At 36.6% G+C, this 26,863-nt stretch overlaps 1 protein-coding gene across 3 annotated transcripts in view; it reads left to right on the top strand.

Annotated features, from left to right (window-relative positions):
- LOC136031481 (kinesin-like protein KIF20B) overlaps positions 1-26,863 on the top strand; it is a 106,438-nt gene that overhangs the window by 3,463 nt on the left and 76,112 nt on the right. For 2 of the 3 annotated variants that reach the window (XM_065711112.1, XM_065711113.1), the window contains exons 2-3: positions 9,152-9,409; positions 26,036-26,136. In XM_065711112.1, coding sequence (XP_065567184.1) covers positions 9,152-9,409; positions 26,036-26,136 — 359 coding nt within the window. The remainder of the gene's footprint in view (positions 1-9,151; positions 9,410-26,035; positions 26,137-26,863) is intronic. The other variant, XM_065711114.1, reaches the window with a different exon arrangement.

Consider the following 26,863-nt stretch of genomic DNA (forward strand, 5'->3'; position numbering starts at 1 on the left):
CTGAAGGAACTGGCAACCATCATCGCAGGACCACTGTCTGACCTATTCCAAAAGTCTATTAATGCCAAATCTGTCCCATCTGATTGGAAAACTGCTTTTGTGACCCCAATATTCAAAAAAGGCAGCAGACTTAAAGCAGAAAACTACAGACCTATAAGTCTCACATCAGTAGTCGCAAAAATCCTTGAAAGAGTGGTCAATGATACAATACTGGAACATCTGAAAGTCAACAATATCCTATCCCCTAATCAGCATGGGTTTCAACCAGGAAAGTCAGTTGAAACAAATTTACTGGAAACATATGACATCATTACAGATTTGCTTGACAAAGGATTGCCAGTGGACCTAGTTTTACTAGACTTTGCTAAGGCCTTTGATAAAGTCCCACACAAAAGGCTAAGAGAAAAGCTTACTGCTGCCCAGTTACACCCCAACCTGGTTAATTGGCTTATAAACTTCCTGTCAGGACGAACCCAGAGAGTCAGGCTATTTGGTGCTGGAGGTGAAAAGGTCTTTTCCGAGCCCTGTGATGTCATCAGTGGAGTACCGCAGGGAACTGTTCTTGGTCCTACACTGTTCAACATCTACATCAATGATATATTCAGCGAGGTGGAAAACAAATTGTCTCTCTATGCTGACGACTCAAAGCTATTTGGAGCAGTGAATGTAAAATCCCTGCAAACAGACGTCCAGAAAATCCAGCTGTGGGCAGACAAATGGCTCTTATCGTTCAATATAAGCAAGTGCAGCACGCTACACTTTGGATCCTCAAACCCATGCGCCCAATACCATATGCATGAACATGCCTCCAACTCCGATCCACCCATCAAGACCAGCACAGAGGAACGCGACCTTGGGGTCATCGTTGACAGCCTTCTCAAGTTCCATGCCAACACCATCAAGAGCGTGTCCCAGGCCAACACAAACTTAGGTCTGATCAAAAGAACAGTTACCAGCAGATCCCCACTAGTTTTCCTGAAACTTTACAAGGCACTAGTCAGACCCGTTTTGGATTTTGGCATGTGCGCTGCCTTCCCAACATACAAAGGAGATGTCAGGCTAATTGAGGGAGTCCAGAGGAGAGCAACCAAGGCCATCACAAACCTTGGAGACAAACCTTATCAAGATCGTTTACGGGCTCTCAACCTCCCTACCCTCGTGTACAGGCGCAACCGTAGCGATATGATGATGACCCGCAAATTGCTGAACTCATCATATGCCAAGATCCTGCCCATCCACCCAGGCCCCCCACAGTGCACCAGAGGACACTCAAAGAAGCTGTTCAAGCAGTCAGTCAGAACCAGGGCCAGAAAAAGTTTCTTCACCAACAGAGTCGTCAACCCCTGGAATGAACTGTGTGAAGCAACTGTCTCAGCCCCCACCCCCGAAGCATTCAAGAAGGCACTGGATAAAGAGTGGGCCACGAAAGACTGGAAGTATGAGTGGGACATTCCGTCCTGCTCATACCTGCTATGAGACATCACCGACTCAACTCAGGAGCATTCAACAGATCTACAGATCTTAATTTGCTCCGAAGTGCAAATTAAGGTAATTAAGGTAATAGATTATATAAAATAAGAGGAATGTAAAGAAAGTAGAAAAAGCATTAAAACACGAATTAAGGAATACAAAGTAGAGGTCATAGATAATAGATGCAGCCAGACAGTATAATAGTAAAATATTGTAGGCCTACTGGTATCTTAATAAAATAAGAGGGAATAGTCAATTTGGACTATTCCTGACCTGACTGTATCTTAAACAGTTAATTGGCACAAAAATGGGGTTTGTGTTTTATATGGCTGTAATTAAACGCCAGTACCATGTAAATAAGAGAAGACTGGTGGCAGCAGGACCAAAAATAGCAGCACAGGCACACAGTTGCTGCTGGTGAGATGTCTGTGGCATGCTGCTGGTGCAATCAATGTTGAACATACACATTAATGTTTTTATCAGTCATTCTCAAATCCCAGCTTTAATATATAAGAAACTCAGGCCTATTCATGAGTTAAAAACTTTGTAAATCACTGTCTGGACACTGGTTTTCTTTGTTATTTATCATTAGAAGTAGAAATCTGGTAGAAACAAAATGGTTGTGGCATTTCGGAACCCTTGCATAATAGTTCAAGTATCGACTATCTATCTATTTTAACATAAATAATTATTTAAATTAGTATTTTTTTCATCAAGCATTACTGCCTACAAAACTTCAAATACCATATAACAAAATTCGTCAATTATCTGGGTAAAAACTTTGAATATTAATGCAAGTTGAAAAAAAACTCCTTCAGGCAAACTTTGGAAGTCTATTAGAACTTTGGGATATGGCTATAATTATATAACTATGTGACTAATAGACAATAACTTTCTGGCAAGTGTAGCAATGTACATAATTTTATTACAATTTTCTCCCAAACTAAGAGTGTTGCAGTCACTATCATCTCCAGTTTCTTCCCATGTTTTTAAACGGTAAAGTATAGTGCAATTTGATTCCTGGTTGTTTCCAGCTCTTCTCAACTTTCTTCTCCTTTTTTAAATAGCCCCCTTGGCCACTTTTTCAGCCTTCATTGTTTGGAAATGTTCCTTCAGCCAGGAAAAATGTCAAAGAAAGTCATCACTTGAAAAATAAAAATAAGGAGCCTAAGTATCATCAGCAAGAGCATGCCATAATTCAACTGTTCTTCAAGGTTGCATATATTAGCAGTTTCTGTAACATATTGACTTTGGACCAGTATTCTTGCAACATTTTATGTGCAATTAATACTGCAATGCAGATTACTTTAATCAAAGATAATGTTATGCTTGAATTTAGGCATCATTGCTTAGAATTGTACAGTAGAGGAGGCTGATGGAATTGTACAGTAGAGGAGGCTAGTTGCCTTTTTAATTAACAAAAAAATTGGAGGGCAACTAGGCTTCCTCCCCCGCTCTTTTTTTCTCAAAATCATTCAATCAAAATTATCAGAAAGCCATTTAGCCAAAAAAAAAAAAAAAAAATATGCAAATTTCGTTTTAATTATTCCTCTGCGGAGAGCCAAAATCAAAACATGCATTGATTCAAAAACGTTCAGAAATTAAATAAAAAAAACAAGTTTTTTCAACTGAAAGTAAGGAGCAACATTAAAACTTAAAATGAACAGAAATTACTTCGTATATGAAACGGGCTGCTTCCTCATCAACGCCCCGCTCTTTACGCTAAAGTTTTTTACTGTTTTAAAAAGAAGAGTTGAGAGAAAGAGTCAAACTTTAGCGCAAAGAGCGGGGCGTTGATGAGGAAGCAGCCCCTTTCATATACAAAGTAATTTCTGTTCGTTTTAAGTTTTAATGTCGCTCCTTACTTTCAGTTGAAAAAACTTTTTTTATTTATTTATTCAAATAAAGCAGCTTACTGTAGCAGCAGGCTAGGTTGGGGGTTTTGGATATGGCAAATCCAAACCAAGGGAATTTGAGATTTGAGTTATCTGAAAAGCTTGAAAAAGAAACAAATTGACATTTTCGTAAATTGATGTGAATCAGAATGTAAAATCACATTTTATGTTCCTTAGCTTACATTCCCATTTATGAAGAGCACTCACAAAAAAATAATCAAAAAACAAATACCCTCAAAAGAAAATTCTTCAGAACCACATGGGATCCCTTCAATTGCTGTGCCTTGATTTGAAAGCAATCAAAATGAAAGCAGTTGGTAAATCCAGATTGGTATTTTATGTTACTGTTTTAGGAGTGAGAAAAAAAACTTCAATATTGGCAAAACTAGACTTTGAATCAATTGTAGTTGTCTCAGCAGCTTCCAAGTCCATATCAGCATCTGGTTTCTATTTTGTTGGAATTATGCAGAAACAGGAGGTCTCCTCCAGTGCACATTTTGCACTGCTGTTTGCTGGCAGTTGCATGAAAACCAAAGAATCTTCTTTATTGACATGAAGCTGGGTAAGCTTGACCAAAAAATTCTCTTGGATCCCTGTCAATTGAAATTTTTCAGTCAAGTAATCCAGCACTGATCATGTAATCTTCAATAGGAAACCTGAAGTTTAGCTTCTCTTTCCAGCTTTACTTAAGGATCTTGATTGCTGGAGAATCTGACACATTGTACACAAAATGCTCTTCAAATTCTGCTCTACAAAGTATAGGGTACAGTTCCCCTTCCATGACCTCCATAGCTTTGCTGAAAACGCCTAGAAATGTGGCAAGTTCACCTAGCTACTTCCATTCCTAGTCATCTTGGACCAACAGTCTTTTGTCTATTCTTTTTGGAACTCCGCATATTCCAGCTTTATTGGCAATAACACTATCCAGGAGAGCTTTAGTTGCACACATCTATCACTTCATTCAGAGAGTTGTTCTTTTGATGTTTCGTTCTTGAGTTCATAATCCCTTGCCTGTTCTAGTCCTCTATATCTCAGTGCACTTGTGATCTGACAGTATCTTGTGATCAAATAATCAATCTTCTGTATATTTGGAAATCCATCAACCATCAGTAGGTTGTGTAAGCCATGGCCTAAACAGTCCCTAAAGAAAACCTTTAAAGTTGGCAAGCTTTCTTCACATTTGCTCCTTTATCTCAAACCACCTCAATGGTCTTGCTGGAAAGTTTGAATGTCTATACTACCTGCCTGTATTCTTCCCTGATGTTTTCAGCTGTATGCTGGTCAGCTCCAAAACATATAGTTAAAAAAGTGTAAATTTTCATCTCAAACTCAGCTGTCAAAAACAGTAGTCTATATCCTTGATATGAAAGCTTTCAGTACTGATCTGCCCAAATGTTAAACGCCAGATTATCATGCCCCCCTATGGCGTTTTTATATCCTCAAGAACAGCAGAATGCAGTGACGCATAAACGTCATCAATACCACCCTTGGCAGTATTTCGAGAATTAGGGAGGTCTTTTCTGTCAGCAACCATGTCATACTGACTGCAAAGTCCCAGAACCTGGTCCTTCAAGGAAGAAAATAGCAGACAGTCTCTGGAACACTTAAGTCTCTGACGAACCACGTGTTTATTCTTGTGGCTAAGAGAAATATATCCTCTTCTGGCTGCTGAAGTGGAGAATAATTTAGCAACTGACTGCTCTGACTGGACCCTGAAGTTTTTGTGCAAGAATTGACTTGACCTCATGATTCCCAGCATGATATGTATTGGAATGTATCCTCAGGTTTGTTGTGCTAGACGACAAGTATTTCTTTTTTAAAGGAAACACACAGGAAACACAGTACTTATTTTCTGTGTTATAACAGGCACAGCCATTTTCTCACTAAGGAGCCATCTAGAATAAGCACAGAGAAGAGAAACACCCTAACTACTGACCATATTTCTGGATTAAGGCATGATTACTCTATACTTTAATTTACAAAGGCTATCTTGCTCCCAGAGTAACAAATTTTAGGGTAGTTTGCTGCTAGAATAGAAGACAGAGGTTTTACAAATGAGACAACAAAAAAAACAATGAAGAAATACACAAGAATTTTTGGCGTGGGCTAACTTGAAATGAAACTTTTTCTACTCATTGACAGTATGCTTCCATAGGATACTCCACCTAATACCTACTAGGTATTATCATTTAAGGACATTATCATTTAAAAATGATAGCCCCCCAACCCCCCTCTGGACACCACCTTGATAGGATTCCGTTTCAGCTTTACATTAAATAATTAACTTTTTAACATTCTGGGTTTCAATTTAAAAAAAAATATCATATAAATACGACAACATATCTTGTTGCTCTGGATACCACCTTGATAGGATACTGTCTCTGTCTTAAATACAAAATAATAATTAAATGTTTGGTATCTTTGCTTTCAACAAAAATTAAGGTATTATCACTTAAGCATTCCCTACACCTCCCCTCCTCTGGGTGCCACCTTGATATGATACCGTCTAAGCTTTACATTAAAAAACAAAAATAATAATAATTGGGCATCCCTGCTTTCTAAAAACACAAAATCGAGATATGGTTCAAACAAACACGGGAAATGACGTTAAACAGCTTAGTTTTTCTTGGGGAAAAATTGAGCGTATGAATAAAGGTTACAATACCGTCAACAAAAATTTCGAAACTATTCAAATATACTCAATTTATTTGAAAACAGAGTCATAGATTCATCATGGCTTTCAATGAGATCCAAGGAACCTAGTAAAAGGGAGCACATACAAAAGCCAAATGAGGAACACAGCCAGCCACAAAGGCCATTAGCCTATGATAAATCCAAAAATGGCCAAGACAATGAACTAGTCCCAATGGGCGGCCCTAGGTCTACCAAATGTTGTCTATGGTTTTCCAGGGAATTCGATATTATTTTTTTTTCTCCACCTTAATTGAAAAAAAAATCAACTTTTTGAAGTATTTTCATTTAAAAGTGATAGCCCACTACACTCCTCCCTCTATATGCAGTAATGTACAATTTTTTATGTATCATATTTTGGGGTCACTACTGTTTTAATCTTCAATTCCTCAAACTTGTACATAGTTCATAGCAAAATTTTATCTCTATAGGAGGATTTTTTTTGGGAGGGGATGTAATTTTTTTGGAAAGAAGATTGTATTTCCTTTAATCTACCAGGTGTTCAATAATTGTGGATTAAACATTAAGAAAATGTTTTTAAAATTAGCAAAAGAAAACGGAATTCAGCAAACTCACGATTCAGCTGTCACAATAATTTGTCGACTATCAGTTTGAGAACAATGTTGAGGGGCATGTCATATTAGTTCAAAAGGCAGTATGTGCATCCACTTTATCAAAAAGGAGGATCTACAATATTTGAAGAATGACGGAGGGTCTGGATTTGAAACTCTCAGGACATGTTCAGGGGGATGCTGGAAATTGCTTTGAGGGCCACCAAGTCCCTCCCATGCCCTGTTTAGTTGCCCCTTATCCAAAATATTTGATCAAAATTTGAATTAGGTATACTGTTCAAAATACTCAATTTTGAACTAACAAACCCTATCGGGATGACAGAAACCCCCACAGCTCTGAAGAGGGATGCCAAACGTAATAAAATACGATGTGTTCGTGCTGATTGTCAGAAAGACATATCATCAATGTCTGAGGAAGAGCAAAGTGTATTAAGCTGACAATTCCAGGGGATATTGAACTGTCAGAGGGCAACCAGTCCACCGCTCTTTCTAAATGCTTTCTTCTCTCATCACTGATCAAAATTTTGAAAAGGCAATTTTGTTCCAAACTGTCCAAAGGTCTTGCAAATTTATCATCATGGATGCAATACCCCTCACAGCCCCCAGGGTAAGGATTGTAAATTATGCAATTTGCTCTTTTTCAATGCAGGATTCATCACCAGAAAAGTAGGGGGTGTTTGATTCCAGGTACATTTAAAAAAGCTAAGAGTATTAAGGTTAAACTTTGGGAAATGTTGAGACCGGATCCGGTGACATTCGGGGGAGTTGAAGGGGAAACCTGAAATCTTTCAAAACGCTGAGAGTGGAGAGATCAATGAAGCTTGGTGGGAAAAATAAGCACAAGTCCTAGATATGTGATTGACATAACCGGAACCGATCTGCTCTCTTTGGGGGAGCTGGGGAGGATTAATGAAAAAAATAGAAAAATAAGTTATTTTTAACTTAGAAACGAGTGATAGGATCTTAATGAAATTTGATATTTTAAAGGACCTCGTAACTAAGACCTCTTATTTTAAATCCTGAACGGATCCAGTATCATTGGGGGGATTTGGGGGGGGGGCAGAAATCTTGGAAAACGCTTAGAGTGGAGAGGTCGGGATGAAACTTAGTGGGAAGATTAACCACAAGTACTAGATACGTGATTGACATAACCAGAACGGATCCACTCTCTTTGGTGGAGTTGGTGGGGGGACCTAATTTGGTAATTCGGAAAATGAGAAAAAATGATGTATTTTTACCTACAAACGGGTGATTGGATCTTAATGAAACTTGATATTTAGAAGAATCTCGTGTCTCAGAGCTCTTATTTTAAATCCTGACTGGATCCGGTGACATTGGGGGAGTTGAAGGTGGAAATCGGAAATTTCGTAAAACGCTTAGAGTAGCCTAGAGAGATCGTGATGATACCTGGTGGGAAGAATAAGCTCCTAGGGGTGGGAAGAATAAGTCCTAGATACGTAATTGACATAACCTTACTGGATTATCTCTCTTTGGGGGTGTTTGGGGGCGTTGATAACTCGGAAAAAAATGGAAAAAATTATGCATTTTTAACTTGCGAATGGGTGATCAGATTTTAATGAAATTTGATATTTAGAAGGATCTCGTGTTTCAGAGAACTTATTTTTAATCTTGACCGGATCCGGTGACATTGGGAGAATTGGAGGGGGAAACCGGAAATCTTGGAAAACGCTTAGAATGTCCCACTCGATTGTTAGGACACATCCAGTGTGTGTCCCCAGCCCTACTACCAAAAATTGCATTTGAAGGAAGAATTAATAAGACTCGTCCAAGAGGCTGACCTCCCAAACACTAGTGGAAAAAAATTTCTGACTACCCCTTTCCAGTACTGCAAAGGACTGACAAATAGGAAGGCATATTGGAAATACTATCATGATGCTTTTAGAGGAGGGGCCATGCTATTTTAGTGATAGTGTGTAAGAATTTTCCTAATCAATGAAATAGAACACTTTTCCTTCGCTTTGTTTTTCTTTTCTATTCTAAAACTCATGCTCCTTTGTGATCAACCATTGTAGTATATTCCACTTTGATAGACAATCAACTTTTCTGAAAAGTGACCAGTCGTATTAATTTGATATTTTGGATAGTTTTTACCTATCTGTGTTCATTTTTAAACCAATTCAAGAATTAAATATTCTATAAGTGTTGGGCGACCTCCCCTACTTCTAGATCCTTTTAATTTAAATTTTGGATGGTTTGTACATTTCTACATTCAAGTTTAAATTGATTCAAAAATCAGACCTGCTATTAACGACTTTTCCCTACTTCTAAGTCGTTTTATTTGTGTATGTTATATGGTTTGTATGTACCTCTGTTCAATTTTAAGCTGGTTCAATGATAAAAACCTGGTATTAATCGCTCTTTCCTGCTCTCGACTGATTTAATTTACAAATGTTGGATAGTTTGTACACTCCTACCCTCAGTTTTAATCCGATTCAACCCTCAAGTTCATCTTTAGAAAAATGGCAACATAAAAATTGATGTGTATTTTTACTATGCTTATAGGTATTCGTCAGAATCAGGCCAACCAATGAAATCAAATCAAAGTGCCTTCAAACACAAGGGAATGAAATTTCGATTCAGTCACTAGGCAATCAAAGAATAAATCGATTCAACTTCAGTGAAGTGCTTCCAGAAACGACCAAGCAGAAGGAAGTGTTTGACAAGGCCGTTTTAGAGCCTGTGACCGATTTTTTACATGGAGAGGATGCATTAGTATTCACATATGGAGCAACTAGTGCTGGGAAGACCTTTACAATGCTGGTAATTAAATTTAACCTCATTTAAAGAGATAGAGTATGGGGAGGGATAAAGAAAAAAAAAATCTATTTTTATGTCGATGTCAGGTTGACTAGTCAAACACTTAGCTGAGTGACAGAGAGAGAAGAAGGGGAACAAAATTTAATCCCAATAAAGAGAGAAATGGCTAGAAAGAGTCAGAAAAAAAGGGATATTAAATCTCCATTATGCATTAATGCCAAGTTAGGTCAATATGTTTGTTTTGTGAGCCGTATATTGTGACTCTTTGGCATTTGTAGTTGCCAGGATAGGTCAATATGTTTATTTTGTGAGCCATATGTTGTAACTTTTCGACATTTGTAGTTGCCAGGATTAATGCCAGGATAAGTCAATATTCTATTTTATGAACCATACGTTGTAACTCTTTGACATTTTTAGTTGTCAGGATTAAAGCCAGGATAGGTCAATATTCTATTTTGTGAGCCATGTTATAAATCTTTGACATTTATAGTTACCAAGATTAATGCCAGGATAGGTCAATGTATTTATTTTGTGAGCCATCTGTTGTAACTGTTTGACATTTGTAGTTACAGTACACTTTAAGTAGTTAGGCTTTGACAGTAGTTTATGTTATAGTAATTAAGTAACAGTTGATTTATTATCATTATTAATGTTTTTTAGCCTCTTTGAAGGGACAAAGAGGTTGGGAAAGGAAAACTTCCTTGTTTTTGCATGTTTTTTTTTCTGACAAAGGACAGACCTACGAAATTATTCAGATAACCATTTATTCTAGAATTCTGACTGCTTTTATACACATGATTGTTTTCAAACATATTCTTCTTTCATTTTGTAACTTAGTGATTTTTTGTTTCTTATTGGCGCTCTCCTTACGTTAACCTTAATATATGTATGATGTACTTGTTGAAGTACTCCTAAATTACTAGCTCTTGACGAACAAAACCTGGTTTGACCATTGTTATTTTTCAGAAAATTTTGTTGGTTTTAGATTAAATAAATTCATAATTACTTAGCTTAATCATAGCTTTGCCCACATTTTTGATTAGTTTAAATTTAACGCTTGGGAGAACAGTAGCGAACAACACTTGGCTATCTTCCTTCAATATTTTTGTTTGTATGACGCAAAAAACATATGAGGGCATTGATTTTGGTTTCTGTTTATTGCCCAGATCAAGTACTGTATGTTATGCCGCTGTGCAAATAGTCGGGTTGCAAAGCAGCAATGCTACTTTGCAGTTTTCATGGCCTGGTAAAATTTGTTGCAAGATTTTGTCTGAAAATACTATTTTTTACATATAAAAATAATTTCTGTTAAAAGAAAAGCTGTCAAATTACAAGTTGTGTTCCGCCACGAAAAAGGTGGGGTGGCATAGTAGTAATGCTACTTGACAGTTTTCATGGCCTACTAAAAAATTTTGGCAGATTTTATCTGAAAACACCAGTGCTTCCACTATTCCCGAATTTTTTAGGATTTCCTAAGAAATCTGCCTTCTCGAAAAAAAAGTTGGCTCCTCAAAAATTTCCTTTCGTTGACTACTGCCACCCCTAGGGATTTATCATAAGTGACAATCCATCCCTAGTAACTCTTAATCTGAGTTAATTTGACACAAGTTTTTTTTACTTCTTTCCAAAGTTTTTGTCTCAATTATTTAATACACATCAAAAACCAGACATAGATCATTGAATTACTAACCTTTCTTCCTATGCTAGTAAAAGCATAATGTTTATAAGATTATACCATTTCATCAAAGATTCTCTTGTGACTCCTGGTAAAGAATTTTATTTCAACAGGTTTACGTTTAGTGTAATTCTAACCCAGGGTTACCATGGCTGACACTTTCGCGCCACTTTGGCTCTTTTTTTTAAGTGGCGCTTGTCGGGAAACGTGACACTTTTTAGCAAAAGTAGAATTTTTTTTTTAAAAGTGCTTTTTTACCAAAAAGAAATTTTTTCAAAAAAAGAAAATAAATAAATAAAAAATGGAAGGAAAACTTTGAATGCAGAAGCATCGATGTTCCTTTTCTTTCATTTTTCCGTCTCTCTGTTTTCAGATTCGGAAACGCTATATTGCTTTGTTTATGCTCCTTCATATTAACCATAAACCTTATGCTTCATCGTTATCACATTAATCATAAATAACAGCCACTTTGGAAACCTGTAGGTCAATTGTCACCAAAAAAGGATTGGACGTACTTCCTGCTTTTAGCTATTTCCTGGTCACGAAGTTTTGAGTGTAATAATTCATAATTTTCTTAAGTTTTGTCTCTCATATACCTCAGTAGAAGGATATCCTAATGTTTTGCCAAATAAATTATTTGAAATGGTTAATATCTGATCGACTATTAGATGTATTTATCATAGGGCCATCAATAGCTGCGATCTATGATCGTGGCACTCTGTTCAGTATTATCAGAGAGAAGAAAAGTTTCAAGTACCCGAATGCACTGTAATAATCCAGTGACTCCATTTTGTGGAAAACTGGATGAAAAGCCCTCAGCGTAGACGAGTATTACTGTCCCTTTTTTTCTTTTTCTCAAGAGAAAAAAAAACGGAAGGCTTTTTCTTTTTTCGTTTCTTTTTTGCGCTATGAGCAAAGACTCTTCAGAAAAAAGAAAGAGAAAAAAGTACTCCGTGGGACGAATTCTTGTTTTATACAGTAAGCACCATTTGCGCTTTAGAGGGATTTAAGTGGGGGGGGGGGGCTTGAAAGTTGACTAGAGTGGAAGTGTTGTGTAAAGCGGAGAATCAGCACTACCTGATTCTATAAGTGAATGATTCCTGATTCTGATTCCTGAATAAAATCAATATTACTTTTTTGTAGTTGATAGATGGAATTAAAGCCAATTTTTCATGTTTGAAATTTAAAGATGAGGAAAACCGCGCAAAGGTGATCCCAAGCGGATTGACAAAGATTTTAAATTCGAAAAGCTTGTTGGTACCAGCGCGAGCGATGCTAAGCATTGCAAGTGGCAAATTTTTGGAAAATGACATTTTTTATACAAAAGTAACATCATTTTTGCCACCCAAAGTGGCACCAAAAAAACCAGCTGAGTGGCAACCCTGTTCTGATTATCGATGCAAAGAGGGTTATTTTAGAAAGTTGAACCGTGAGTTTAAATTTTGTTTTCTTTTGCTATATTTTTTGAATTTTCAAAGGTCTGAAAACATAAGAGATTTAGCCAGAATTGAAAACAATATTCTAAAATGAAAAAGGGAAAGCATAGTACCTATGCAGAGAGGGGAAGGGAATTTCGTGATAAATTTGGAGACATTTTTATTATCGAGCTATAAATTATATGAACATGCCACTTGAGACTTTTTTTATACTCTTTTAGAATATAACCGTCGTTTTGTTCAAAGATTAAATGGACCCTTTAAGATGACACCACTTTCTCTTATTTTCTGCAATTTAGTTTTGAGTCTGATTTTCTTTTCTCTAAGGTTTTAGGCAGATTATATTAATCTTATAGATTAAAGGATGCTTATGTATCATACCTCCATCACTCAAGTTTAGGCTATGTAAAACCCGAAAATAAATCGGTTTTATCTGTCAGTATTAAGAAACAATTAGCTTACGCTCAGTGGAAAACAAGAGATATGTGGAAGAATACATTAGAGTTACATAATAGGGGCTAAATATTTGCACACTAGGGGGAGGAGGTAGGTTAGTTTTGGTCAGGCTACCCCCTCTAGCTTAATGTGCAAATATACTTCCTAAATTTGTTTCCAAAGTATTATATTTTCATCATGTTTTGGTATTTTTTCATTAGGGTTAACCTAACTTCACTTCTTGACTGTTGGCGGTATAATACATAAATACCGTTCAAAGGAACTGATCTTTTTGCCAGGAATCTTCATCATGAAAATATTTGTTGAATTTCGCTTCATTTGATATGTAAGAATTAAGTACTTTTCTCTTTTCCTTGAGAATTTCATTTTGCATATAAGCTTTTATCTTCAAATATATTCCCTTCCTCCTCCTTCTTTCACCACTACTCACTTGGGGACCCTCTCCCTCTATTATTGTTGGAGGGCGTCCATGCTTGATTGAGTGGTTCATCTGCCGTCTATGATCTTTTTAAGGTCTAGGAAAGCTGTTAAGCACGTGAATGAAATTTTACGGAATTGATATTCTGCTCAAATTAGGGCATTGGATTTTATTTATTTTATTTTTTTTTTTTTGCTGATTTTAAAAAGTAGAGTTAAAAAAGTAGCCGTTCTAAAAAGTAGAGTTAAGAGAAAGAGTCAAACTTTAGCGTAAAGAGCGAGGCGTTGAGGAGGAAAAGCCCCATTCATATACGGAGTAATTTCTGTTCGTTTTAAGGTTTAATGTTGCTCCTTACTTTCATTTAAAAAACTTGTTTTTTTTCATTTAATTTTATATTATACCCGAAAGTAAAAATTCGGTTATTATTTCCAGATTGTTTTATTGTGAAGTTTTATATCATTTTCAGAATTTTTTTTTTTTTTTTTTTTTTTTTTTTTTTTTTTTTTTTTTTTTTTTTACAAACGATTGATCGTTATTTCTTACTCCGGTACCTGATATCTGTGTTTAAAGATTGATAAAACAGTATGTGGTAATGAGCTGTAAGAAACTGGACCCAACAGGAAGCAACTACAGAAACAAAAAGAGCGACTACAAAACAAAAAAGAACTGTTTTTGATATTCTTTTTTTTTTTTACCTGGTGATGTATCCCTTTTCTTCTCATGAGCTGTATGTATCTCATCTCTTCTGCAAGAAGAGATGTATTGTTTCTCACGCTGCTGCTTTTTCAAACTAAAAAGCTCATTGAGTTTAAATGTCGCTTTGTGAAAATTTACATTTAAGTCGTTTTTATCCTTTGTCCATGTGGACAAGTTTTTTACTTAATCCACTGTTCATCAATTAAAAGTGAATGTTTGTCAAAATCGTGCACAAATAGCCAAATTCTCTCAAAACTGTTTATTCGTCAGTTGAAAGAATCTTAAAAGGGAAGCTAGCTATCAAGGTGTACATACAGTTGAAGCTAGTAATGGGAAAGCTGGAATGTAGAGACTCAGTAGCCTAAAGCAGCCACCTTGTATTGTAGCATTGATTCTCTTTTTATTTTGGAAATTAGATTTCGACAAAACTAATATCACAGTTTCAAAATGCTTGTGACTACTAGGCTACCATAATCCTGCACTCCATTTGGGGATGAATTGAGTTATGCACTTATTTTTCTCATAATTTTATCTGGTATACAATTTTTAATCTAAGAGTGAAAATTTGGTTGCCACACCTCTACCCTTCCTAAACCCACACTGTTCTTCTCTTAAGGCTGATCTACTCCATTTTGGTCTAATGCTATTTTCCTATCATAAACGATGGTCTATATCTTTCTCAGGTATTTGTATTTTTTTTGTGAGAAATTCCATGTATATACTCCTAAACATGGAAAAAAATATGTACCAAGTGTTTTTTTTTCAATAATAACATTGGTAATTAATACATCCAACCTATTTTTAGCATCTTTAACTTTATCTGCAGCATCTCTAAGTCTAAAAAACTTAATCATACTATGTAAGTAAGTAAGTAAGTAAAATATTTATTACCCGTATTTTTCACATCGAACAAAACGGAGTACAATGAAAAAAAAAATAAAAGAAAAAAAAGAGAAGAAAAACGGAGAGAAATTTAAAACACAACATGGAAAAATACATAATCAAGAACTGTAGAAATGTTTAAGCCAGGGGTGGTTCCATTTTGCCTGGAAATTAGAAATCAACCGGTTTACCGCGATACTGGGGTCTGCAATCCTGTGTTTATCAATCATATAAGTATTTCTCGTCCACAAGGGGCATCGCAGCAGGAACTTCGCGAACCTAAAATAAAGGGACCGGAGCTTGCGTTTTTGGGCGTCAGTTAATAAATTCCAAAATGGCGCGATATATAGAATATGCGGCAGTGCGACAGCGTTATACATATTCGCGAGATACTTTCGGCATTAGAGGAGTCTGTTGGCGACGATAGACCCATACGCGGTGCGGAGTTTTTTCTCGACGTGTTTGACGAGCAGTAGACGAGTTTCATTAAGGTTACGACCTATGGGTAAACCCAGATACACGACGTGAGATGAAACGGTAATTGACTCGCTACCCAGTAGGAGGTGTTCAGGCTGAGAAGGACTATCGTTGAAAAAAAAAACTGCAGATTTAGAAGTATTGAAAGCCAGGCCGATTTTTCGGTATTCATCATGCAGGATCGAGAAATTCGATTGTAGACCCCTAATAGACCGACTTAGATTTAATAGATCGTCCGCGTATGTAAGTAGCGACACATTTATATTCTTGGAGATACATGAAACATTTACACATGTCTGGGCATTTAAAATACTGTTATTGTACAAATTTGGGGATAATAATGAACCCTGGCGGACACCTTTCTTTACTGGAACAACCACTGATGTGATGTGGTTACCTATTTTAATACGCGCTTTTAAACGGCAATACATATCGTACAGTACGCTAGTGACACGGAGGTTTACACCTTGTTGGTAAGCGGCTAAAAGGGCCTGAGCGTGAATCGACGAATCAAACGCTCTACTCACATCAAAAGCACCAACCACTATAGGGTCACCAGATTCGTGAGAATCGGCTAGAATAGCGGCAAGACTGAAGAGAACGTGAGCACAACCCAGACCCGGTCAGAAACCGAACTGGTGGTCAGGCATTCGGCACGAATATTGAATTTCTTTTGAGACTAAGATCTCTAGAACTTTACAGAGCACTGGAGCAACAGTGATTGGCCTGTACGAAGAGCATTGGCCTGTTGGTTTCCCTTTTTTAAGGATAGGCGAGAATAAACCGACACAAAAATAGTCAGGCACTATACCAGTGGTCAAAAAAATCTGGAATAGCAGCGTCAGATATTCAATAAGCATAGTAGTACCGTGTAGCAGATTTAGCGCGCACAGTTCGTCTACACCACGGGAATGATTTTTCTTCAGCTTTAAAATAGCTTCATGTACGCTTCCGTAAGTAACGACAAAATCAGGGACACACTGGCTGGATAATACCGATTCTAGCCGGTTTGCGAAGGGATTAGATGTATTTGGGTTGGGGTCACTGAATTCGTTGGAAAAGTACGATTCCCAATCTTTTTCGCTAATCGAATCATCGGGTTTTCCGGCGACCGGTCACCGGGCTTTCCAGATTAGTTTTGGGTCACTTACGATTCTGGAGGAGTACTCTTCTTTTAATTTGGTACGATGAGCTTTCAGTTGCTTGTCAAATTTTCGTTTAGTCCATAAACGGACAGAGTTAACAGGACCGGATTTGGGCCTATCACAATCTTGCCAGATTCTAAACCAAAACTTAGCATCGTTGCAACACTTAACTAGAGCTGGATTTTGCGAGAATTTGTGAATTTCTGTTTTCATTTTAACCTTTCTGGTAGGAACTGCTTTTTTTTCAGCTACGAGAAGCGAGTGAGTAATCTCGGCACAAAATATATTATGAGTACTCTCGCATCCGCGGGATCATAATTCGAATTCACTTGGAGTAAATGGAAGGGGATTCGTATCTTTACAAGAAGTGAGTTCATCACCTGATGATACAAAGTAGTATTAATTTTATCCCATTCACTTACTACTTTCCACTTGTCGTTCTTGGGTTGACGCAGAGCTGGTTTTATGCTTAGAAATGCTAGTAGGGATAAGTGATCAGCGAAGACAGCGTCTTTTAGAATAGTTACACTTCCGTTAATATTCTTAGAGCAGGCCGTATGGTCAATGTTTGAAACGGACCCAGAATTATGAACGAAGGAGTAATCACTGTCTTTTGGGAGGATGATAAGTTTGTCATCAAAGATGCCGTTTAAAAGCTGACTACGGGCACACGTGCTGTCAAGCAGGTTGCAGTTGAAGTCCCCCATGTCTACGCAATGCAAATCTCTCTGGGTCACAGACTTCAGGCACTTTGCTAGTTCGCGAACTGCGTTCATAAACTTTCGCTCCGATTTGTCATCATGGTAGTTTGTAGGAAGATATACGTTGAAGAATGCGATACTGCCGGAAGATATAGCCAAGAAGTGATCATGCGTAAATAACACCTTACTTTCAATATACGGGTGGCAAATGATTGCCAAGCCACCGGAGGGGCGTCCGAAAGACCGAATTTTTGCGGGCTCGAAGTAAAAAGTAAGTTCGTGTGAGAACTTTAGGAGAGAAATATTGTGAGGAGAGAGCATATGTTCTTGTATAAACATAATGTTACAGTCTGCAGAATATTTTTGAATTATGGCAAGTTTGTTGGGGACTCCTCCGTTCATGTTCCATGATGTAATTTGGACACAGGCTGGGCTATTAGACATTGGGCCGCTTCAGCTCACTGATGATTTTTATTATTGTGGGGCACTTGAAGGAATGGCAAGTGTGGCGTTTTGATTTGCAGAGGGCGCATGCTATAGGGTTTCCACAGAACTGGTCGGGGCTAGAGCCATGACCTCCTTCTCCGCATCGAGGGCAAATTTGCTGGCTAGAGCAGGTAGCAGAAATATGACCAAAATTCTGGCAGTTAAAACAGCGCTTTGGGAGAAAGATAAATTCCTCGACGGGGTACCGCTCCAAGTCAATTTTAGGAGGGTTTTTCATGGCGTGGTTCAGATACTGGCGGGATGAGAAGTATAATTTGAAGGATCTGGTTTTACCACATTGATCAACTTTTTCACAATTCGGTATAATTCTCTTAAGCGCGTCACCATTAATATGAGCTGGGACAAACTTGATCATACCGATGAAAGTGGGAGTTTTAACGCTTGCCAGTGTTTCAGGCGATTTTTTGTTAATAGATGTTGCTAGTACTGCTGCTTTAGATTTGTTCTTAGTTACGAGGCGCCATTCGTACTTCCCTCTGCAAAGTTCAAAATCGTCATCATTCAAAGCATCACCACAAATATAAGCCTGTTTAGCACAGCGGGAGATGCAGCGGACTTAGTCCGGAAGGTCGCAGGTTCGATTCCTGCCACAGGCAATTCTTTAAACATTAGTCACCACAAATATTCGACAGTAAGTTTTTCCTTTCTTCTGCGGTAACAACGGTAGGAGGAGGTTTTTTTTAAGACTACTGAGTAAGACGGAGGAGAAGGAGTAGACTCATTAGCTTGAGCAGCAACAAGGTTGCCTTCAGGCAACCCTGTTGCCTGACAACCCCGTTGTCAGCAACAGCTCAAAATAACGAACTCAGGAAGCTGTCTCTTTTCTTTGGCACAGCGAGCGAACTTCTTCGCAATGTCCATCGAGTTATCCTCGTCCTTTACGTGTTTTATTACACGTTCCCCTAATTCCGACTTGCGATAGATAATCTCTTTTGCTTCTAAAATCGCTTCACGGCTGAAAAACTCGAGTCCTCGCCTAGTAAAAACATTTATTTTCACACCTGCTATCATAGCTCTTGAGATAAAATTCAGCACTGCATTCCGCACTAGGTTATCACCCATTTTATTGGTGGTTTCCTTACGAGAAAAGTAAGGGAAGTGTTGAGGGTTGGTTACCTTGTCCCCGCAATTTAAGGGGTATGCTCGGTGGGTACCAAGGCTCTTGCTACCAACTCACTCACCCCCCCCCCCCTTCTGCTTACCTTTCTCTTGCCACCTCTATCGCAGCGTGATTGCCTCTTGATAAACTATCACACAAGTTTTAATTAAAACTGGTATTTTGCCAAATACTGCGATATCTAGCAAGTGGGATTAAAATTCATAGCTCAGGCAATCAGGTTGAAAATGAAAAATAATCCGATTAGTTTAGATGTTGACACCATGAAAGCTAGTTCAATGTAATAGCGCAAGTTTAGGATATGACTTGATTACTGAATTCTCTACCATTATTAGATTGCAATATTTATAACGTCAAAAAAGTTTTAATCGTCAGTAATCTAAAGGTGTTTTTCACTTAATTTTACCAGAAACGACTTCAAAAAGTATTTTACTATTTGCTAAAACTATTTTTGAAAAAATAAAAAGAATGTCTTCTCATTTGCCTGCTATTAATGTTTTAAATAAATTTTAATCTATTTGTTTTAAATAAAGCGGATGATTCACTGGAGAATCCATTCTGTACAAATCGGGGTATCGGGGGAAAAAATTAATTAACGTTGCTGTCTCTATCAGACTTTGCAAAAGACTGACACAAACTTTGCATTAGTCAGACAAAGCTGACTGTATCCAAGCAAAGATTGGATTTGTTATCCCTCATATCCCTATCTTATCTCTCAATTAGAGATAAGGATTTGGTTTGAAGAACGGGTGTTTTTTCCTCTCTTTTGGACATTCATAAGATTGTTTTATTCTCTGTTTTGGATATTCACCAGAGGCCAGAGCAAAACTGTGATCGTCGACACACACGGGCGAGGGTTCGAACGCACAAGAATGTAATGAAATATTTGATCTTTCACTGACGTATTAGGTATTTGTTCACAATCACCGGTCAAGTCGATATTCACCATTTTTGGACATTCGCCAGGTGACGAACACCAGGAGAGGGCTCATTTAAATTGAACTTTAAAATTTAAAATTTCTAGTGCAATATTTTATGTGACAAAAAGAATCGGAGGGCAACCAGTCTCCCTCACAGCTCCCCTTTTCCCCAAAAACTGTTCGATCAAAATGTTGAGATAACTATTTGTTCAGCATATTTGACCGAATCCAAAACTATACACACATATTAGTGGTATCAACTTATATTCCTTTTCTATGGTTATCAGTTTTAATGCGTGGTACTAGTACACCAAACTTTGCTTTGTGAGAGGAATTTCAGACATAAAATAACAGTCAGTAAACCCCACCCCCTCCAAAAATATATACCCTGAACACCTTGATTCACAGAAGAAAAACTTTTGTGTAATTTTTCCAGGATTATTCTTTCCAGTTTTCCATCTAAAAAATGGAAAAACGACCCTAAGTTACAGTCTAATTACTGGGACGCAAGCAACAATTTGGAAAGAGATCTTTTTTATATTTTCATGGAAAAAATATGTCCCTGTCTTGACAGATTTTAATAAGCATTGGTCTTATTATCAAACAGTTCGTGGTAACTAACTGTAGTAAGGAGCGACCCGGCTCAATAGTAACCAAAACTCTAAAAAATTTTAAATTATTACTTTTATTCATTTACAAGTTACATTTTCAAACAGTTCGTGGTAACAAACTGCAGTAAGGAGCGACCCGGCTCAATAGTAACCAAACCGAAAATTGAATTTTGAATTTTGATATCAATAGCTACATCAAACGAATCGCATTTTAATGCTGATTTTAAATATATAAGTTTCATCAGGTTTGGTCTTACCCATCAAAAGTTACGAGCCTGAGAAAATTTGCCTTATTTAAGAAAATAGGGGGAATACCCCCTAAAAGTCATAGAATCTTAACGAAAATCACATCATCAGATTCAGCGTATCAGAGAACCCTACTGTAGAAGTTTCAAGCTCCTATCTACAAAAATGTGGGATTTTGTATTTTCTGCCAGAAGACAAATCACGGGTGCGTGTTTATTTGTTTGTTTGTTTTTTTTTTTTTTTCTCCAGGGGTCATCGTATCGACCAAGTGGTCCTAGAATGTCGCAAGAGGGCTCATTTTAACGGAAATGAAAAGTTCTAGTGCCCTTTTTAAGTGACCAAAAAAATTGGAGGGCATCTAGGCCCCCTCCCACGCTCATTTTTTCCCAAAGTCAACGGATCAAAATTTTGAGATAGCCATTTTGTTCAGCATAGTCGAAAACCATAGTAACTATGTATTTGGGGATGATTTACTCCCCTACAATCCCTGGGGGAGGGGCTGCAAGTTACAAACTTTGACCAGTGTTTACATATAGTAATGGTTATTGGGAAGTGTACAGACGTTTTCAGGGGGATTTTATTTTGTTTAGGGGGTGGGGCTGAGGGGAGGGGGCTATGTTGGAGGATCTTTCCTTGGAGGAATCTGTCATGGGGGAAGAAAAATTCAAGGAAAAGGGCGCATGATTTTCTAGCATTACTATAAGAAAACAATGAAAAATAAACATGAAAACGTTTTTTCAAATGAAAGGAAGGAGTAGCATTGAAACTTAAAACGAACAGAGATTATTACGCATATGAGGGGTTCTAAAAATACTTTAAAACATAAAGAGCGAGGTATTTAGGAGGAGATAAATACCTCGCTCTTTATGCTAAAGTATTTTTAGTAATTTCAACTATTTATTCTACGGCCTTACTGATTCAGGGGTCATTCTTAAAGAATTGGGACAAAACTTAAGATTTAGTGTAAAGAGCGAGGTATTAACGAGGATACAAACCCCCTTGTATACATAATAAAAATATAAGATTATGAAAGTTTGTTACGTAAGTTGCTAATTTATAAGTTACGTATATTTTTTACTAATAAAAACGTTCATTAAAAATTAAAAGTTCTAGTTGCCTTTTTAAGCAACCGAAAAATTGGAGGGCAACTAGACCTCCTTCTCCACCCCTTATTTCTCAAAATCGTCTGATCAAAACTAAGAGAAAGCCATTTAGCCAAAAAAAGAATTAATATACAAATTTCATTTTAATAATTTATCTGCGGAGAGCCAAAACCAAACATGCATTAATTCAAAAACGTTCAGAAATGAAATAAAAAAAAACTATTTTTTTTAGCTGAAAGTAAGGAGCGACATTAAAACTTAAAACGAACAGAAATTACTCCGTATATAAAATGGGTTGTCCCCTCCGCAATCCCTCGCTCTTTACGCTAAAGTTTGACTCTTTACCACAATTCTACTTTTTAAAACAATTAAAAGCTTTAGTGTAAAGAGCGAGGGATTGCGGAGGGGACAACCCATTTTATATACGGAATAATTTCTGTTCGTTTTAAGTTTTAATGTCGCTCCTTACTTTCAGCTAAAAAAATTAGTTTTTTTTTATTAAATTTCTATAATAGAAAGAAGTTCCAAAGAAAATATTTATCTCTCAATATATTTCTGTGTATTACTGGCAATTAACTAAAAAAAAAATTCCATAAAATAATTTTTTTTACGGAAAAGTAAGCAACTCCATTAAACCAAAAATGAGCAAAAATAGAACTGAATAATCTACCAAGTGTAAAACTACCACAAATCAGCATCAATAAATAAACGAAACCCAAAACGAACAGAAATTACAATAAATAACCGAGTCAAACTCAAGACGAGCTGAAAATAACATGATTAGGGATTCACAACCCTTATGCCTACTCAAGGCCTAAACATAATTTGCACTTAACAGAAAAAAAAATTAAATGCTTCCACTTTAATGACTTTAATAAATAAAACATTATTAAGATTTTAAAGAATAAATATGAGCATATGTATATTAAACTGGCACTGTACATTCATCTGTATTTTTTTCAGTAGAGTGCAAATAATGTCCTAGCCTTGAGAAGGCATAGGGGTTGTGAGCCTCGAGCATGAGGGTACGCACGAGAACTCATGAGGGTTGTTTGACTCGGTCATTAATTGTAATTTCTGCTCGTTTTGGATTTACTTTGCTGATTTGCTGATTTGCTGATGGTATTACGCTTGGTAAATGATTTGATTTTAATTTTTTCATTTTTGGTTTAATGGAGCTCTTTACTTTCCTTGAAAAACTTATTTTCTGGAAAAGTTCCTTTTTATTAATTGTCAGTAATAAACGGAAATATATTGGGAGAAAAACATTTTCTTTGAATCTTTCTTATAAAGAAACAATAAGACCGATGCTTATTAAAGTTTGTTAAGTGCGGGACAATTTTTTCCATAAAAATATAAAAAAAAGTCATTTCCAAAATCATCGTCGGTGTCCAGTAATTGCGCTAGCTCAAATAGAGTAAAAATAAAATAGTTCCTATATTTGTTGGGGGAAAAACTGGGGTTTCGAATAGACAAGAAATAAATTAAAAAGTAAAAGTAAATTTTTTGATTAGATCACTGAGGGGGATAAACCCAAGGCACCAAATCAGGAAAATACAGGGAAGAAGCAAAGCTTTTGTTCTATTCTCTGCATAAAGATGCGAAAAGGTATTTTTTTTTAATTTCAAGGGTAATTTTTGCTTGAGAAAAACCAAAATACCAATCTAAAGGTATTTTTCCACACCTATGGGGGTGTTTTTACACCCTTCCCATTCATGCGTCTGTATAGAATATGGTAAAGAAGCAAAATAGCTACTCTTTACACTGATAAATAGTTTTATAATTCTAGTAATTTTTTGGTTGATTTAGTTATTTTCTTCAATAATCTAGTGATTTATGTGCTGATTTAATGATTTTTCTAGAAACTAGTGATTTTTTTCACAGGGCGGCAACCCCAAAAGAGCCTTCTATGGGAGGTTCTAGGGGTTTATCCCCCCCCTCTTTGAAAACAGGATTCTTCTAATTTGAGGAAATTTTTTCAGACATTTTTATTAACATAAGCGCAATACAATATAATACAAAATCAAAACAAAAATAATCCTTGGAAAAATGAACGGCTGGATATCAGTTATGCCAGTCCTTCGTACCAATTCAAATAAAACGAGGGTGTTGCAAAAATAGTAACAGAGAAAGAAAAATTAATAGCAAAGAAAGACAAATAAATAAAATGTATTCATATGGTCCAGAATCTGAGATATTTCACCAGAATCTATCAATCAAAACCTAATTTAGATAGTCGATAAAAACAAAGCATTTTGAAATATTTGATTTTTCACAGATTTATTTCACAACCACCGGTCAAGTCGTTATTCACCGTTTTCGGACGTTTAGGACAATATATATATATATATATATATATATATATATATATATATATATATATATATATATATATATATATATATATATATATATATATATATCTATATATATAATTAGACCATAGCCCCATGGTTGCCAAGATCCATCTAAAGTTAGTGACACAGAAAAACAATAAACCGACAATACACAAACACTTTAACGTTGAGAAACTGAACGACAAGGAAACAACATGAATGTTCCTGCTAGAACTTTCAAATAGATTTGAAACTCTGCAATCGAAATTAGAACCAGATAATGATGTCGAAAATATGTGGGAGAAACTGAAAAGCCAGCACAGAGAAGTTGAAGAGGAGAAATTAGGCTATTAGAAGAAAAAGAAAGAAAGATGAATCTCCGAAGGGACCTGGAAGCTGTCGGCTTCAGACGCATCTGAATTGATTGTTCTGCAAGAATCATGTAGAAAAATAGACAAACAAGTAAAGAAAAGTGCTAGGGCCGACAAGAGGCGATTTATTGAACACAAAGCAGCTTTGATGGAAGAAGCAGCAAAGAAGGGAGATTCGAAAACAGTCTATAGATTAACCAATGAGATGATTGGAGTCAACCCTAACAGGTCCACCGTCTCCAGAAGAAATCATAGCCGCCGTCAGAAAGCTGAAGAACGGAAGAATGCCAGAAGAAGATGGCATTACATCTGAGATCCTGAAAACTTCAGTCTGCGACTGCATGACAGTTTGGGTTGAGCTGCTAACTCAGATATGGAGCGGCCAGAAAGTGCCCAGTGACTGGACGAAAGGAACCATTATTAAGCTCTTCAAAAAAGGCGACGCGCTTGTTTGTGGCAACAGGAAAGGCATTAACATAGTGTCGATATCTAGTAAACTTTTGTCAATTATTATACTAGAGCGCCTACAGTAGAAACTGTTCCAAGATCTTCGTGATGAACAACACGGCTTCCGACCTGGAGGATTCTGACCTCCAGAACATGAGGATCATGTGCAGACCTAATTTTCACACTGAGAATGCTGGTTGAAAACTTAAGGAATAGAATAAAAGCTGTGTCTTCTTTTTATTGACCTAGAAAAGGCATTTGATTCGGTTGACAGAGAAATCTTATGGGAAATCCTCAAATATTATGGAATACCCCGCAAAATCAGGGGCCTTCAACAGACTGACACCAATTTAGAGAAGTAACAAGTACTCACTTTGTTTAAAATTTTGCCTGTTCAACAGCAATGTGCTTTCTATATTTATGTACGCCAGTGAATGTTGTAGACTGAACCAACAACTGGAGAAACGTATCCTTGGATTCGAAAACATTTGCCTTCGAAGGATCCTCAAATTTAGTTGGCATCAGAAAAATAATAATAGGGAAATCCGGCTGAAAACGAACCAGCCCCTAGTGACCGAAGTTATGAAGAAACGAAGATGACATATTTGGGTCATGTTCTATGCATGCCCGAAGACAGACTTCCCTCAAGAGAGTATCAGTGGTAGCCTAAAAGGAGACGAAGATAGGCCGATCAAAGCACACACTGCGGTGGTAATATGATCGGAACTTGGAAGAGGCCAACATTTCACTCACTCCACAATGGTAAGATATCACTGCAGCCGCACAGCTTCGAGAGGTTTTGTCGGTGTCCTTTGTGCAAATGATATATATATGTAAAGAAATAAGAATAGAAATTGAATATGAACTCTGTTGTCTGTAATTTTTGTAGCTACATCTTCTTTGAACTTCTATTTTTAGTTACCCTTAAGATATCACTTATTGAGCCGGTAAGGTCTATTGAGTTACTGACAAATTAGTAAAATTAGTAATAACAGTAAATAAAAAATAAAATAAAACATAATGGAAGTGAAATTAAATAAAAATAACTAGCAATAAATAAATTAGTAATAACAAATCTATTGTAGGGTACTACCGAAGATATTGGTATTCTTCCACGATCAATCGACGTAATTTTCAACTCCTTGGGACCAACTTTGAGTACTGGACAATATTTAAAACCAGAAAGGTAAGCTGTTGTCAAGGAAGAACGTTTATCTTATTGTTACTCTTGTCCTGGACACAACTTAGATCTTGTTAGCAATGACATTTTTAGGGTAGAGAGGGGGAAACGGCTTATAACCTGCTCATTTAGATTCTACAAAATTTTTGTAAAGTTGTATTATAATACAACTTTAATATAAAATTTAATATGCATATATTTTTCAATTTATTTGTATTAGATATATTTTAATATATTTATATTTTTATGTTTTAATATAACTTCAGCCGTTTTAACGAAATCCTTTGTGAATTCCAACACTAAAAAAACTTGATCTGTAGTGATCAAATTCTTTGATAAAGTCTAGCAAAAATAAGCTAGGAATCATTCTGAAAGTAAATAAAACTGTTTTTAAACTGAACAATTCCTTTTTCTTTTAAGAAAACTCAAAGAAATATATGCAGAGAAACCCGGTTTCTTTGGAATATTAAATTTTTGTATGTGTGGCCTTACGACTTAACAGCTTCACTTTTCGTAAAACCTTTCTGACATTATAGAATATAGACATAATGACATTATATCCACGCCATGTGAAGGCTGGATATTAGGCTACATTATTCGGTATTTTATATCTTTTAACGTTTTCTTCACAGAATTCTCCTGGAGCAGAGCACAAGATGGTATTAAGTTTCCCCCATAGCCTCATGCCTTAAATTTTAGCAAGCTTAAAAGGGTTTTCTCAAAGTTTTTTTTT

Source organism: Artemia franciscana, chromosome 9 (genome assembly GCF_032884065.1).
Source record: "Artemia franciscana chromosome 9, ASM3288406v1, whole genome shotgun sequence".
Lineage (NCBI taxonomy): Eukaryota > Metazoa > Arthropoda > Branchiopoda > Anostraca > Artemiidae > Artemia > Artemia franciscana.